At 45.8% G+C, this 17626-nt stretch overlaps 1 protein-coding gene across 1 annotated transcript in view; it reads right to left on the bottom strand.

Moving 5' to 3' along the window:
* Positions 1–17626, bottom strand: part of DNAH6 (dynein axonemal heavy chain 6) — a 244646-nt gene that overhangs the window by 39940 nt on the left and 187080 nt on the right. The window contains exons 64-68 of the mRNA XM_019555221.1: positions 13790–13980; positions 13125–13285; positions 9466–9554; positions 3765–3911; positions 1187–1325 (exon numbers count right to left, since the gene is read on the bottom strand). Of these exons, the coding sequence (XP_019410766.1) occupies positions 1187–1325; positions 3765–3911; positions 9466–9554; positions 13125–13285; positions 13790–13980 (727 nt within the window). The remainder of the gene's footprint in view (positions 1–1186; positions 1326–3764; positions 3912–9465; positions 9555–13124; positions 13286–13789; positions 13981–17626) is intronic.

Below are 17626 nucleotides of genomic sequence, written 5' to 3'. Positions count from 1 at the left end.
AGCAGGCACTGGGGGAGTCCCTGTTTCCCCAAGCACTACCAGGAGTGACTAGAAATAATGGTCACAAGCTGGCAGAGGGTAAATTCAGATTAGACATCAGGAGGTGCTACTTCACTGTCAGGGCAGCTAGGATCTGAAACCAACTTCCAAGTGAAGTGGTGCTGGCTCCTACCCTGGGGGTCTTTAAGACAAGCCGAGAGAATCACCTTGCTGGGGTCATTTAACCCCAGTACTCTTTCCTGCCACGGCAGGGGGTCGGACTTGATGATCTGCTCAGGTCTATTCCGACCCTACTAACTGTGAAACCTCAACCCCTATGGTGCTTAGGCCCACATTCTCTGCCTCTCCTGGGCTCAGGCCTCTGTCTTTTTAACTGCACTTCCAACTCCTTCCAGGCCCATCCAGGGCCTAGGCCTCTGTCTTCTGCCTCTCTGGGCTCAGGTTTCATTACCTCCAACAAAATCTGCCCCTAGGCTATGGGCCCCCTATCCCTGCTTGTTTTTGCTCCTCATAGCTTACAGGTCCCTGGCCCTGCTTGTTTTTGCCCCTCATGGGCTGCAGGTCCCTGGCCCTGCTTGTTCTTGCCCCTTGCAGGCGGTGGGTCCCTGGCCCTGCTTGTTTTTGCCCCTCATGGGCTACGAGTCCCTGGCCCGGCCTGCTCTCATCACTCTGCAGGTGCAGTCCTGCTTCTCAGCTTTGGCTCCTATCCCTTGGGCCCTGGCCCTGCTCCCAGGCCAGCTGATACCTCTTCCACCCCTGGTCTCAATTTCCAAACCATTGGTCTTGCTTACCCCAGCTCATGTGTTACTCAGAAACCTTGCTGTAACCCTTCTGCTCAGGAGCTCTTCTTTCCATGGCTTCCAGGTCATAGTGTCTGCCTACCTCAGACCCTGAGTTCATATCCTGCAAGTCCTGTCCCTTTTGGATCATGTGGCTCCCTTGACTGGCCTCTGCTGCACCTGGAGTCTGCTTCTCCTTCATGCTGCCTTTCCTTAGAGCAGCAGGAGCACCTAGTTTTATTCCCAGCCTATTGTAGCTTTGTTCTTATCAACATTAGTCCCTATACAAATTATTGGCATAAACCTGCTAAGTGACTTGATGTACATATATAGTTCAATTATGCTAATTTTTATCAAGGAATGTTAATAGCAGATAACTGTTAACACTGCAGTCTCAATTTTGTTACCTGTTATGTAAGTCAGGGCATGCCATGGTATTTTTTCTTCTTGACAGTAAAGGTTTAGGTTCAGCAAGGCACATTCTCTGTCACTGTCATTGAATTCATAGCAGATGTTCCAGCCAAGAGGTCCAAATTTTTTCCTCTCCTTGAATATTAAAAGCAAAATTAAATAAACGGACTTTACTCAGGGTACCCAGAGCTACTCTCCTACATAATAGTTGTACTGTAGTTTTGTTTTTATTTTGCAATTTAAGCATATGTTACAAGAAATGATGAAGGACTAGATAGAACTTAAGGCACAGCCCTGAACAGGTGGTTTCACTGCCCTGTGAGTAGCTGCTGGAAGCACGTATCCCCTCTGAATCAGTAAATTCCAGCTGGCCAATACTATCTGCAAAACTGCAATGCCCCCTGCAGTAAGTCAGCTGAGCTTTGGTTCCAATCATTCTCCACTCGTTACTGTGTATGAAAATGTAAATGATTAGTTTTTAGCCACTCAGGTAAATTCTGAGAGAGTCCTTCCCTGCCATAACAGATTTATCTCCTAACTTTTAATCTCACTCTTGTTTGGAAAGTTTATGTAATTCAGAATAGTGCATAATCTTTCAAAATAATTCAGTCTGATTTTTTTTTCTCTGAGATAAATGCAAATGATCCATTCATGAATAATCTGACAGCAGCAACCTGAAAGGCTAAAGGGGGAAAAAAATCAGTAAGTAAACAGATTTTTCCTTCATTCTTCCAAAAAGATTTAGTGACAAGTAAAGCTCCATACAGACATTCAGTTTCTCCTGGGAGTCACTGCCTTCCCAGGAAAAACCATGGGTGTAGAAGTGGTCAAGTTTTTTTTCCCAGGGTAAAAATGGCCACTCCAAGAGAAAAATAACCCAGGAACAATCAGGGTTAAATCACTCCCAAGAGAGTTTCTCCTGGGACAGCCAACGTCTGTACATGCCATGGGTTCTGTCAAAAGAGAACATAATCCTCCAGCATCTCCCCTTCACCCTCAGGGAGACAGTGTGTCATTTGCTGATGATGGCCTGCTTACTTGTTTCTGGGTCAACCTCCCGCCTCTTTCCTGCCACGCCTTGATGGAAAAATGATTGTGAAGTTACTCAGGCAGGAGGCTGCCATTTAAGACTTTGATGACATGGGGTGATAGCCCCAGCTCCAAACCTTCCCCTACACTGGACCCATGCCTTGCAGATTGCATCCCAGGCAGCTAAACTGACCTGTACCCTTCTCCCTCTCTGGCTGTGGTCCCCTCTCTGGGACCTCTGGATCCCTCTTAGGCCCTGGCCTCGCCCTCGGGCCAGTCAGACTCCCAAGCCTCTTATTCTGGGCATCCCCTGCAGTGGGCCCCTGACCCTTTTGACTGCCCCCTTGGGTCCTGGCCTCAACATTGACCAGTCAAGGGTCCAGTCAGTCAGGTCTGAGCAGCCTGCCTTCTCTCCCTCAAAATTCCACTGGATCAAGTGAGCCAGGACTGCACAGGGGCTAGAGGTTATCAGGCACCCCCTACCTGCCTTTCACCAGGGAGGTTCATGGTCCTGGCATTTCCTGGGGCTGCTGCACCACCTGGAGTCCCACCAGGCCTCCCTACCCCGGCAGGGTGCAGTTTCAGGTCATGCCCAGGACTTGGGACTTCCTTAATCCCCATAGCCCTGGCTCATATACCTCCAAGTTGTTCCTGGCCCTAAGAGCTCAGCAGGGATATGTTCTTTCCCTCTGGCTGGTCTTCAAACTGCTCCCCCTTAGCACAGAGAGCTGGGCATTAAATGGCCACCCTCATCAGACACCTGACATCTCCCTGGCCTAGACCTTAAAGTGGAAGGCACCAACAGTACCCTGCCACAGGCAGGTATCTATCTAAAAATTATTTTTGTCCGTCGTTAAAGTATGAATACTATTCACTCAGAAATTCCTAAAGTTACTGGACAAAACCTGAAGCCCGTATTTAGGTTTTACTGAACTCTTTCTCAAGCAAACTTTTGTTAACTTTAATGGATATTTGTCTGACCAATGACTGACCAAACACTAAGCAAAACTTTCTTGTTCTGTCTGTACCTATTTAAACACAGTGTTGTTCAGTTTTTCAATAATCAGGCTGAAAGTGGAATAATGAAATCAGCACAGTTCTTTTTCTAGTGCCACCAGGTATCCTTCTGAAAATTCAACTTAGTGTGAGCTAATTCAGTTTAAAACCTTCAGAATTATCCCAATGGACTGTTGGTTAACTGGAATTCCCCATAAATTAAATGTCTGCTCCAACAGAAACCTCCAGAGACATAGCTATATTTGCAATAATTAATATGTAGCAGACATTTAAATACAGACTTTTGGAAGGAAACAATTATAATCCTAATTCAATTATATTGAATTATAACTAGTCTAACTGAGAGGCTTTTCATTAGTAAAAGAAATGTAAATGTCTAGTTTCTTAAAATTAAAGCTAAAATATCTTTGCAGAAGCTTGCTATCCGTACTGTACAGCTAAGAATAAATTAGACACATTCTAAATAGATTAAGTGAACTAATTTTTAATTACACTTCAGTACCTCTGAACTAATAATATTAGTTATACCTGGATAATAGCATGGAAGAAGCAGATGCCAAAAATGATTTTTCTCCATTTTTTGCCAAGGATATTTTCCTCAAAAAATGTAGTCGTCATTTCTGTAAATGCTCTCCTGATATTTGCACGAAGTCCCTTTGGAGGCTCATTGGTTACCTAGATTTAGAAAAATAACCACTTCTGGTTATATATTCAAATCTACTTTCCATTTTTATACTGCAGTGATGTCAAGCTAATATAAAAACAGTTATCTGCACATAAGCTGCATTTTTTACACAGTGGAGGCTCATCTACATTATGCTTTAGGTTTTAACCAAACGAGCAAGCTGATTATTTACCCTAGGAAATATATGGAAATAAAGAGATATATTATGAAAACAAGGAAATCTGGAGCAGAAAGAAACTGGAAATGAAATGTATTGAACCAAATGGGTATAAATATGCAACAAATTAGCAAGGGGAGCGATTGAAATGAGTGCTGTTGAGTAAACACTGTTGCTATTTAAATGCCTGTAACAATTTCCAGCTTCTGAATCCTGGTTCAGTAGGTTGTCCTATTTATCAGAAAGGGTGGCCACCCAACACCCACCAATATCTTTATTTAAATGGACTAGGGTTATAAGGTGCAATAGGGACAGCTGAATTTAGCTGTGAGTTCTTCTGCTAGAAGTTTGTCCTTCACTCCTGATGCTGCAGGATATTCTATTTGCTTTGTCACTGGCTCCTTTTGTGAAAAGCCACAGCTTGCAAGTCTTACATATTTGTGGACTACGCTGCAAGTTGTTTACTACTAGAAGGGGAAGCGTAAAATTCCTGGCTGGTGCTAGGTATAAGTGTTTGCTATGATACTGGGCCTGCCATCTTTGTAATATGGCCTTTTGGCTAAGATCAAGTGAGATCCAGCCAGCCCTGGGGTGGGGGTTGGGGGGGGGGCGCGCAACAACAGACCAGCAGCATGGCAGGACCACAGACTGCAACTGCAAAGACAACCCCAGTACCAACGCTATGACTCGGCAGCAGCCTCCACATCCGGAAGCTATACAAGCCCAACCATCCCAAGGTGGTGAGAGAGATAGTTTCATAGTTTCTAGGGTCGGAAGGGACCTGAGTAGATCATTTAGTCCGATCCCCTGCCATGGCAGGAAAGGGTACTGGGGTCAAACGACCCCAGCAAGGTGTTCATCTAACCTCCTCTTAAAACCTCCCCAGGGTAGGACCCTGCACCACTTCTCTTGGAAGCTGGTTCCAGATCCTAGCTGCCCTGACCATGAAGTAGCGCCTCCTGATATCTAGCCTAAATCTACCCTCTGCCAGCTTGTGACCGTTATTTCTAGTCACTCCTGGTAGTGCACGGGGGAACAGGGACTTCCCCAATGCCTGCTGGTCCCCTCTGACTAGCTTGTAACAGGCCACTAGATCTTGAGATGCATCTGTGGATGCATGACAAGGTACGGTTGGCCTTCCTGACTGCCTCCCCACACTGCCGGCCCATGTTCATCTTGGAGTCAATGACGACTCCAAGATCCTTTTCCACCTCTGTGCTGACAAGAGGGGAGTTCCCCAACCTGTAGGTATGGTGCCGGTTGTTCCTCCCCAGGTGCATCACTTTGCACTTGTCTGTGTTGAATCCCATCCTAGAATGGGGTGAGAGACAGTGTCGAAAGCCTTCCGGAAGTCCAGGAATACTATGTCCACTGCTACCCCTGGAGGGTCCCTCAGCTTTCTGCCAGGTCCCCCAGAAGACTTTGTTTACCTATTCCAGCAGGGTCTTCAACCCACCAGCAGAAGCCGCTGTCCTATGCCCTGCGACCATTGAAGCTGTGCCCCCTGGCACCCCTGCAGAGGGGTTCAAGGATGCCTTTACACCACAGGAGGTAGATACCGCTCCTGAACCAGGGACACCACTCCTGGCAGGGACCGCATCAGGTACAGCCTCCTGAAGAAGCATGACCTGGGCTGCCATGTTTTCTCTTTTCTCTTCAACAGGTGCAGAGAGTTCCAGCGCATGTCCATCGCCTGGAAGAAGGTCATGACGGTCCTCATTCACAAGAAGGAAGACCCAACGAACCGAGAAACTGGAGACCCATTGCCCTGTGCTCCACCATCACGAAGCTGTATGCCAGCTACCTGGTGGCTCGTATCACCGATTGGGGGGTGAACAGCAGGGCCATCAGTCAGAGCCAGAAGGGCTTCATGTCAATGGAGGGCTGCTACGAATACAACTTCACCCTCCAAATGCCCCTGGACAACGTCCAGAGAACCTGGAAGCAGTGCACAGTGGCGTGGCTGAATATCTCCAATGCCTTCAGCTCTGTGGCCCACTGCCACATCCTCAACACCCTTCACGAACTTGGCCTACCAGATGGCATCACCAACCTGATGTGGGAGCTCTATGACAGGTGCACCATGACTGTCCAAGGCACCAATGGAGAGACTGACCCCATCCAATCAGGGGTGAGACAGAGCTGTCCCCTCAGCCCCATCATTTTCAACTTGGCCATGGAACCGCTCCTTTGGGCTGTGGCGGGCGGCCCCAGTGAGCTCGACCTGTGTGGCCAGAAGTTGAGCATCCTGACCTACACTGATGACCTTGTCCTCCTTGTGAACAACGCTGCCCAGCTGCAGCAGATGCTGGACATGACATCTGAGGCGGCTAGGTCAATGGGTCTGCGCTTGAACGTCGCCAAGTGTGCCTCCCTACACTTTGATGGCAGGCAGAAGAGCCACATCCTGGACTCCACCCTCACAATCCAGGGCTAGGCGACGAGGCACCTGTGTGATGGCAAGGCCTATTACCACCTCAGCACGCCCACTGGCCATCGGGCCAAGCAGATGCTGGAGGAGACCATCAATGGGATCATGCAGGACTCCCACAAGCTAGATTCGTCCTTGTTGGCCCCCAGGCAGAAGACAGACACAGTGAACACTTTCCTCATCCCCCGCATCTCGTTCATCCTGAGAAGCTCAGTGGTCCCAAGGACCCCCCTCAAGAAGGTGAATGCCAAGATCTAGTGGCTGCACCTGCTGCTCAGTGCCAGCAATGAGATCCTGCACATCCCCTACCAGCAGGGAGGTGCCAACATCCCCTGCATGGGAGACCTCTGTGACTTTGCAGTTGTCACCCATGTCTTCCATCTTCTGACCTGCCTGGACCTAACAGTAAGTATCACTACCAGCACTCTCAAGGAGACCACCCACAAGAGGATATTGAGACAACCCACCAGACATGACTTAGCCACCATCCTCAGCAGCTTGCTAAAGGGTGAGTTGGGCAGAGACGGCGGGGACCTTGCCTCGCTGTGGAGCCGAGCCCACAATGCCACATGACACTTCAGGAAGCACGTTGGCTGCACCTGGACCTGGACTGAGGCATGCCAGGAGCTGGGAATACCTCTGCAATCAGCCCCACACGCCGACTGTGTCACCATGATACCCAGCATGAGGACCTTCTGATGAGGAAAAGTACTGGGGCAAGCGAAAATAAAGTTAAGCCATAATAAGGAGCATAAGTAAAGGCTGAAAAACAAAGAGGCCTTGAGATAAAACTTATCAGGAGACAGCTAGAGAAAACAGATTTAGTCTAGCAGGACTCCAGGGTGATTTATTGTCAGACTGCCAAGAATGTATTAAGGGGGAGACTTCTGTGTGTCTTTGTCTCACAAGTATATAACAGACTTGACTCTGCAGCTGCAGAGAATTAGCCGCCCCTGCTTCTTCTCCCATGGCCGTGTAAAATAAAGTAAAACGCTCTGTTAGCCAAGCAGTGATCCTGTCGTGATTTCCACATCACTTCCTGGAGTGGTTCCTGAAGGACGCTGTCCGTAACAAGTATGCTGGTCACCTGAGGGCCAAACCCGAGCAGGTTCTTTGAGATCACCTTGAAGTGGGACTCCAGCAAACCACTTTATGCTCTGCAGGAACTTCATGTGCTTCGTGTACTGGTGCTTCTTCCATTGCGCCCGCCTCAACTGCCTGCTTCTCAATGGGGCTGTCCACTTCAGCCGCCAGGACAAGAGGTGCCTGCAGAGCAGCTACATGGCAGAGACCCTCCCCCACATGCTGTGCAGCTGCAGGCTGCATGCCAGAGCCTGGCAGCTCTGCCACAATGCTGTCCAGGACTGGCTACTGAAGGCCATCCCAGCCACAGTGGGGGAGATCTCCATGAACCGCACCATCCCAGGCTGTGAGAGCTAGATGTGTCCCGACGTCACCATCACAAATGAGGAGGCCAAGAACATTGTGATTGTGGATGTCACCATCCCCTTTGAGAACCAGTGCCAAACCTTCATTGACACCTGGGCTCACAAGTGGAAGAAATATGCCCCACTGGCCTACATTCTGAGGGGCTGCAGCTATGATGTGATAGTCGATGCACTCATTGTGGGAACACTTGGAGCCTGGGATCCCAGCAACGAGAGCATCCTGCATGCCTGCCGTGTCTCCCGCTGCTATGCCAAGCTGATGTGCCACCTCAAGGTGGCTGACACCATCTGTGGGTTCCGTGACATCTACATCAAGCACATCACGGGCCATCACCAATACACTAATCCCACCCAACCGACTGCAGCTGGACCAAACCCAGAGGGGACCGCCTGAATCCCCCACTGCACCTGATGGACTCCAAAAGGAATCTTCAACGATGGACCACTCCATTCCACCTGAAGAGGACCTCCATGATAAGACTCTACAAGACTGAGAGAGAAACTTTTTCAATCTCCCCGTTCCCCCACTGCTGACCACTGTACAGGTTTGTGTGTATCTATCCTCTTTCTCTCTCAGCGTTGCGACTGCCCCCTCCTCCCCCACCCCCAGGCTTAGTTGGCTAACTTTGTGTTTTCTGTAAGCTAGTTGTGTTCCCCTCCTCAACCCCATCCCTCATATGTTAGTTTCTTGGTTGGGCACTCTGTATTTTCCTTATGGCTTTGTCATCTTTTTGGTTCATGACTCATAACATTCACTAATAAAATTCAATTTCAGCATATGTCAGGCCAGAATCAAAAATAATTTGCAGGGATTCCTGAGCACTATCTACTTAGCTTGACTGTACTTCCTGGGCAGCAGGCTGCACAGATTTTTATCCCTGAAAGGCCTTTGAATACGTAGATTACCATGATCTTGGTAGAGGTAGATAGTTTATGGATTAGAGAATTTAACATGTCCCAAACTTGAAGGAGCAGAGTTTCTGCTGTCTTCCAGCTTAGCGGATGTCAAGATGGGTGCCTTTTGAGTAGTTATCCTCTTTGGATTGTCTTTCTTTAATTAAAATTTGTAGCTGCTTTGCTACAGCATTGCCCCATAATGTTCTACATTGCCTATAAAAAGCTTTGTAGAGAAGAGTGAGTCCCCTCCTTGTTCATCCCGCATTCCCTAGAAATACCACCTTCCCTCCAATTGTATGGTTTTGGTGTTCAGTTTAGCTCTTAGTTAAAGTGCAGACAAGCTTCTAGGTTTTACAGTTTTTTTAGTCCAACGAAATGTTTGGTTCCTTCTGTCTTCTCTAGTAGGACTTTTGTTTGTCAGTTGATACCACCCTGAGTATTTAAAGAAAATATGATCCTAAGTGTGAGAGCAAAAGACACAACATTTCAGTTTGCATCATCAAATTCCCAAATCATATTAATTAGAAATATAATTTTGAAACGCTCTGTAAATAATTTGTCATGTGCTGTTATTTATCATTATACTTAGTATCACTTAAAAAAAACATTACCTTGACAGAATTCTGGAGGACTGTGACTGGAAAAGTTTCACTAGGCATGGAACTTAAATAGAGTCGAAAATTCTCATGAATACACACATCTGAAAAACAAAGAAGTTAGATGTTCAAACTAATTCACAAGCCTTAAAAGCAAATCACTATAAGAAGACTTATATTTAAAAGGAAGTGCTTAGTTACATACGCTATTTAACACATTTGTTCACAATCTGGAAGAGAGTAAAGCTGTATTGTAATTAAATTTGCAGACAGCAATTTGGTCAGTGTTACAAACATCAATGGAACTAAAGATATAGCATAAAGAAGCACAGAAAACTTGGAGAAAGGGAAGGTAGGAAATAAAATGAGACTAAGGAAATTTCACATGAAGAAAAATTTAAAAGAAAATTACCAACTATTATGATGAAGGAAAAAACCCGAAGAGCAACGACACTGAAAAAGACTAATAATGACAGTGGACAGTTAGATAGGAATGTGCAGTGGGATGGTAACAAAAAAATGGTAATGCAATTTTGAGTTGTATATGCAGAAGCACAAAGCCATAAACAACGCTGCCTCTTTATCTGACACTTGCTAGAATATGGCATTCAGACGAGGCACCTCTGTGTTAGAAAGCTATAGAAAACACTGAATGGAACACAGAAAGGAAATACAATAATTGCACTGAGACACAGAGAAACAGTCAAAGATTTAAGGGCTAGATCCAAATCAGCTTTGTAGGTGTATCCACTGTGGCACTGCAAAGCCTGAAAACTAGACCTCTTGCCTCAGGAGAGCGATCCAAATAGGCAGAGCTGAGTAGGACCCCTATTGATTTAATGGGAAGAGGCAGGTGCCTCTGAACAACAATCCAGAGTCAGCCAGTAGGAAACACTAGTCACCAGAGCATGTCTGAAATCTTACTTCATCTCTGGAACAAATGCAATTGAGTCAGAGCTATACATCAGGCACCTCCATTCACTGAGGATCCATGGCATACTTAGGTGAGGTGCCTGACTGACTGGTGGTGCTGAAGGTAGTGCTCACTTTTTCTCTACTAGCCTGGTGGTCAGAGTGCTTGCCCAAGTAGAGGGAGACCTGGGTGAGAGGTCCTCCTCAGTCTGAGTAGCTTCAAGTCTGCATCTCCCACCTCCCAGGAGAATGGGCAAGCCCCTCCTGTTGAAACTTTGTGAAAGAAATGCAAGATGCATGGGACAAAAGCAAGAAACAGCCCGAGGGAGCTTGACTGGGTCGCTCAGTGATGATTCCCCGGGAGGGGAGAATCAGTTTGGTTGGGCACAGACTTAGGAGAACTAGGAAGGAGCACAAAGAAACCAGGATTTTTAAAGGCAGAGAAAGGATGATCAGAGACTTGACAGTGGGTAAAAATTATATCAGACAGACTCAGCTATAACTGCTGCTGTAACAAGTTTGGCTGCCAGAGGCTGTTAGGCAGCTAGCAGAAGGAAGGTTTCCATGAACAAAGTCTACAAGTCTCTGGGAACTAAGCCATGCCTTTGCTTAATGGTTGGGATTTTCCTTGGGTGGTGGCTGAACCAAGCTTTTATTCTAATATTCTAAGTACAAAAAGCTTTCGTTTGAAGCAGTGTAACTGCTAGGCCTGTGCAAAGTGGATACTATTTGCTTTGGATTCAGATTCAGCCGATTCATAGTATCATAGTAGGTAGGGTCGGAAGGGACCTAAACAGATTACCAAGTCTGACCCCCTGCCTTGGGCAGGAATGGATGCTGGGTCATATGACCCCAGTTAGGTGTTTATCCAGTCTCCTCTTAAAGACCCCCAAGGTAGCAGGTCACCACTTCCCTTGGAAGTTGGTTCCAGGTCCTAGCCACCCTAACCATAAAGTAATGCCTCCTGATGTCTAGCCTGAACCTGCTCTCTATCAATTTGTGGCCGTTATTCCTAGTTACCACATGTGGTACCTGGGGGAACAGGGCATCTCCTATTCCCTGCTGATCCCCTGGTGAATTTGTAGATGGCCACCAGATTCCCCCCTCAGCCTTCTCTTGTGGAGGCTGAATAGGTTCAGGCCCTCTAGTCTCTCCTTGTATGGCCTGCTCTGCTGCCCCCTGAGCATGCGAGTGGCCCTTCTCTGGATCCTCTCAATGCTAGCCACGTCTCTCTTGAAGTGCGGCGCCCAAAACTGGACGCAGTACTTCAACTGCGGTATGACCAATGCTGCATAGAGGGGGAGGATCACCTCCCTGGACCTGCTTGTGATGCATCTGTGGTGTCATCAGCGAACTTGGATGATGTGCTTTCCACTCCCTCGTCCAAGTTGTTGATAAAGATGTTGAACAGTATGGGCCCAAGGACCGAGCCCTGGGGAACCCCACTGATCACATCCCTCCAGGTCAAAAATGACCCGTCCACCACCACTCTCTGGCTTTTTTTTTCTTAAAGGGCTGGAGCTGGCATGCATGGGGCACTCATGGGGGGGGCTGGGGGAGCAGGGGAGGATGGGGGGACTGGCAGGGGTCCCCCCATGGTCCCTTCCCCCACCCCTCCCCTCTAGTACTTACCAGTTCAGACTCAGTTGTAGCTCTGCCTGAAACATCAAAGCTCTCTGAATGTTTTCCGAAGTTTTGGAGAGCTTTGAATTGATTCGGACCTTTAAATTGGCCCCGATTCAATTCAGATTCAGAGATTCAACCACCAAATAAGGATGAATCTCCTCTAAATTGAATCACCACCAGAAGATTCACACAGCCCTAGTATCTGCCACCCACATGTCATAGCTGGAACAAAAACAGTACTGCAAGGAACTTAACATGTAAGCCCCCTAACAATTCATACCCATGGCTTCATGCACAAGACATGCACCTAGTCACTGCCAGGCTACATTTGTTGTTTGCCTAACCAGCCCTCTCGAGTACAATTGGCTTTCACCAACTTATCCTCTTCCAAACACCTTTAGTTGTAAACATCAGGGGGATGTCTACACCAGCTCCCTGCCATGCTTGGGAGTGCCACTGTGAAGAACTTCCTCCCAATCCACATGCAACAACTCCTGAAAGTGAAGTAATGTAGCTGCCTTAGAGCAGCCCTAAGCATATGTTTGGCACTGCTCTCAGGCTCTCTGTCTCACTGCTGCACTAAGGATGCTGTCTTACCCAATTCCTAGGGTTTGGCATACATGGAGTAGGATCAAATGAAGAGAGTGCCCTTCATGGTGACATCCTTGGGCAAGGCATGGAGATGGTACAGACAGGTACATGCTGCAGTACTTTGATGGGTTAGGAAGGAGGAGTTTGGTGAAGATTTAGATGAATCCGACATAAATCTTCCTCTATTAAAGTTCCATAAAATAAGGATACAATTTCACTGTTTGGTAAGGCATTGAGGATAAATTCCTTAATGTGAACGCCTACCTGCCTTCATGAAAGAAAATTTGTCATAAATTACAGTGAAAGCCCTTAAAGAAGAAAATAATAACAGTAACAATAACAGTAATAATAAACTACTGAGCATAACTAGGCAAAGAGTAGAGTGAATCCTATGCAATATGATGAAAAAACATGATCCTAAAGATGGTCATTTCTTTTGTTCTTCTCCTTTTTGTCTGTGGGATAAGAAATAATTAGAAAAGCACAATTCTGATTTGGTCTGCTCTTGGGGAAAGATATTGCATCACAGAAGGAAAATAACATACTTGGCTCTGTAAAACTTTTAATAAGTTCTTCCATAGCTAACATCCATGAAACTGCTAGGTGACAGTTTTGCAGAAATACCCAATTTCCTGTTTTCATTGCATCCTTTATCATCTTTGCTGCAATAGGTCCTTGGCCTTGACCTAGTGAAATTGACTCCAGTCTGAAATAGAGTAAATACTGTTAAAGTTTTTACTGCAGATACTTTAACACACAGTAAATTTCAAATAGTAGGATTTCAGTATTTATATTTTAAAAAATATTAGCCAAAATGTCCAAACCCGTGTGTTGAAGATTATGCTTCTTGGCCTGTTTAGACCTCAAAATGAAAGGATATACAGCAGCATAAAGAAAGTCATAGTGTACCTCTGAAAGTCATACGCTAAAACACTGGTATAGTACATAATTTGCAGAACTACATAAATTAACTTTAATATATATTCACATATAAAGAATGAAATTACAGCTTCACTGAAAATAACAATAAATCTCATCAGCTTCAATATAGCCAGGGTTTTGCCCAGGGGGCATGTGCTACAGTGTAAATTAACAAAAAAATTAATATGCTGGAAAACCAGAGATTGGTATTTTTGAAAAAGCCTAAGAGAATTAGGGACCTAATTTCCATTAAAAACCTAATTCTTCACTGTAACAATGTAATTCATACCGTTCTGAATATCCTCGCTCTTTTGCAAACCTCTGAAAAGCTCCCATGGGATCAGAGCCTGTGCTTAAGATAAACACTAGAGGAGTGGACGAGGACATGTCTTGATAAAGAGTTCCCAGGTCAACTGGGGGATTCTCTATGAATTGTTTTCCAAGATTTTCTATTACAAACTCAGTCAGCGCAGAGACAACCTGTAAATATGAAAACACACTGATTTATATAAACAAACAGAAAAAGTTAGCTGACATTAGACAATAAGCACTTCCAGGCTGCAGGTTTAAGTACGGACAGTACCTAGTAAAATCGGACCTGTTTCCATCGGGGCCTGTCCTACTGCTATAATACAAATAGTAGAGTCAATAGTGAAAAATAGAGCAAAGTTCCAAGATGCAAGTCCGCAACTATTGTAATCCCTTCAAACAACCTCCTTCACATACTTACAAACAGCAAAACATACAGCAACTTATTAACTCAAAGAAAAGCCAAAATTAATGATAGGAACATTTCAAACGTTTTTAATTGCCATATTTGGGATCAGGAAGGAATTTTACACCACGGTCATATTAATATGGACAGTGGGGGGGGTTGCCTTTCTCTGTAGTAGGAGGTATGGCCTCCTTCCTTGGATCTCTCAAGCATATTTTAACAACCATTGGCTGCTGTGGCCCCCCTGCTTTACCTGTAGCAGATTAGGGTATTACGTCTTGTGCTGTGTCAGGGTTGCCTGTATAGTTTTCTTTGGAGGTTATATGCAGTGGATTTGTATAGGATGGTTTGGATAGGGATGACCCTGCCTCTGGGAGAGGGTTGGACTAGAAGACCTATGGAAGTTCTTTCCAGCCCTACTTCTCTATGACTGTATGACTGAATTCACATCTAGGGGTGTGCAAAGCGGGCCATATTCAATTTGGATTTGGCCCGAATCCGGGACAGTGATTTGATTCATTGATTCGGATCACTGTCCCCAATTTGATTCAGCCAAATCTGAATCTGAAGATTCGATGCTGATCTGGAGAATCAGTGATTCGGCCATAGACACAGCTTTAAATGTTTTTTCTACATACCTCAAGGTACCAGGTGCAGCTCATGAACACTGCGATGCTGGGGCAGATGGAGGTCCCACAGGAGTATGGGGGGCCCCTTGCATGCTCAGCAGAGAGTCTGGAAGTAGACCAGAAGTATTTCCTGTCCATTTCCGGGTCCAATGGGGAACATGCAAGGGACCCCCCCATGCTCCCCCAGCTCAGCAATTGGCCATGGGGGGACCCCAGGAGCCCCCTCAGATCCAGGAGGCAACAGTCCCCAAGCTGGGCAGGGTTCGGGGCGGGGGGCCCAGTGTGACCCCAGCAAACCCAAAAAGTGGACCAGAAGTGCTTCTGGTTCATTTCTGGGTCTGCTGCCAAGTGTGCTGGGGAACCCCCCACACTCCTGTGGGATGCTTCATCCACCACACCATTGCAGCATTCACAAGCCACCTGCTACCTAGCAGTATGTAGAAAAAACATTTAAAGCTGTGTCTATGTCTGAATTTCCAAATGATTCTGAATCCCTCCGAATCAATTTGGAGAGTTCTGATTCAATTCGGAGAGATTAAAGGGTCTCCTGATTTGATTTGGACTTGGAGAATCGGCCACCAAACGGGGCCAAATCTCTGCCGAATCGAATCAGGGACCGAAGCTTTCCACAGCCCTATTCACATCCAGAAGTTCAGACAGTATTGTAAGAACTGGCACACTAAAACAAACCATACATACAAGCACATGAACCACTGAATTCAAGATTTCCATTGCCTCTTAAAATTCCTAGACTTTGCAGGCCTCATATGGAATCATATTCTATTCCATCTATTAGGCATGTAAGTGAAATTCCATTCTACTCTGCTCAGTTTACTGAAAAACTGTTAAATCAAAATGTGGGTGGGTCTTCCTTCTTGCTGTTTTTTTGTGACTCAGACTTAAGGATAAAATAACAGTATGTCACAATAACTGATATATTAATGTATTTTCAGGACTTGAACAGGGTGTAACAGAATCGCACCTGAATGTATAAGCGGAATTAGATGCCCAACAGGTAAAATGGAATTTGGCCCACAGTATATAAATGGAATACAAAGGGGCAGATGATGCCTTATGTAAAGTACTTCCTACAAATTAGCTAGTACTAGTCTCAGCCCCTCTACATGAAGGAACACAGGCTGGGGCAGAGTGGCCTTCTGTTCTCTTCCTGTTTAAGTGCCCAGATTTGATCATCTACATGACATTTTATCGCTTATATATATACACAAGTAGGAATTGTATTCCTGGCCACAAAACTGTATGTGCATAGACAAATTCTCACACAGGCGCGTGCGTGCACACACACACACACACACACACACACACACACACACTAGCATTCCCCCAACTTTGCCCAGAGGGTCTGAATCTGGGTCTCTGACTTCCCAGCACAGAGCTCTAGCTAGCATGCCACAGGTCAGGCATCATTTGTGTCCTCCTGCAGCACTTTTTTTGAAGCTGAGCTACTACTGTGATCATTGGAAAAAATGGATGCAGGTTAGTGCAGTGAGGAAGCTTCTGCCCCTCATTGGGAGCAAACACTCAGGCTAGAACCCACGACCCCTTCTCTTTTAGGCCAGTAATCCTCTCACTGATGTACATTCCCTCTGGTTTAATTTTTTCTTCTTGGCCCTACATATCTCCCATATGCCTCTTTCTTACTGGCTGGGCTAGGGGACCGTTTCAAAAGGAGTGCCAGAGAACGCACTGGATAATAGGTGACCTGTGGTATGCTGGCTAAAATACTGTGTTGAGAATTCAGTCCTAAGTTCAAACCTGCTCTGGGTGAGGCAGGGCCTAGAACTCAGCTTCTCTGCCTTGCCAAATGAGTGTCCTAGCTACAGTATGAATCCACAAGGGAGGGGAGGGGGAATTTATGACCTGGCTATGAACACAGTCAGTGCATAACCTGTTCCACATGCACAGTCTGTGTACATATGCAATCATAGGAAAGTAGGGCTAGAAAGCAGGACCACATGTGTTTGAAGCAGGATCATTGCTGACCCAACAAGTCTAGGGTCTGTTTAACTTGTTCTTGAAAACTTCCAGGGATGGAGATTCTGCAGCTTTTCTAGGTAGCCTGTTCCAATGTTTAACTACCCTAATAGTTAGAAACTCTAATCTTCATCCTTAATCTTTACTGCAGTTTGCGGCCATTGCTCTTAATCCTACTCCCTGGGCCCACGGCGCACATTACACTTAAGGTGTCATTATGTAGTTAACCTGGCCATAGGTTCATTCAATTAATGGCACCATAAAACAGGAAATAAGCCACAAAGTTATTACAAAATGTATGTGTAATAAAATTGCAGATGGTTCCCAACATGCCATAAATTGAACTTGTGGCCAGCCCAAGGGATCCACTTGCTCGCACAGGTGGGAGCCATAGTCTATTAACCCGGGCTCCCAAATGGACAGATACCTCTGTTGGTACAGGGAACCCAGGCTTGTGATCCTGAGCTCCCCCTGCACTGACAATATGGCATTATTGGGAACTGATCCCCAATTCCACAACTACATTTTTTTTCCAGACTAAATAATGCTAGTTCTTACAGGCTTTCCTCATAAATCATGTTTTCCAGATTTTTAATCATTTTGTTGCTCTCTTTTTTGAGTCTGTCTAATCTGTTCAATCTTTCATATCTTTCTTAAAGTGTGAGACCCAAAACTAGATGTAGTATTCCAGGTGAGGCCTCATTAGTGCCAAACAGAGAAGAATCGCTTTTCTTGATTTACAAGAGAGACTCCTGTTAATTGAACCCGGTATGCTATTGGCTTATTA

Source organism: Crocodylus porosus, unplaced genomic scaffold, assembly GCF_001723895.1.
Source record: "Crocodylus porosus isolate Cpor-Errol unplaced genomic scaffold, CroPor_comp1, whole genome shotgun sequence".
Lineage (NCBI taxonomy): Eukaryota > Metazoa > Chordata > Crocodylia > Crocodylidae > Crocodylus > Crocodylus porosus.
This window is presented reverse-complemented; position numbering and strand designations above follow the sequence as displayed.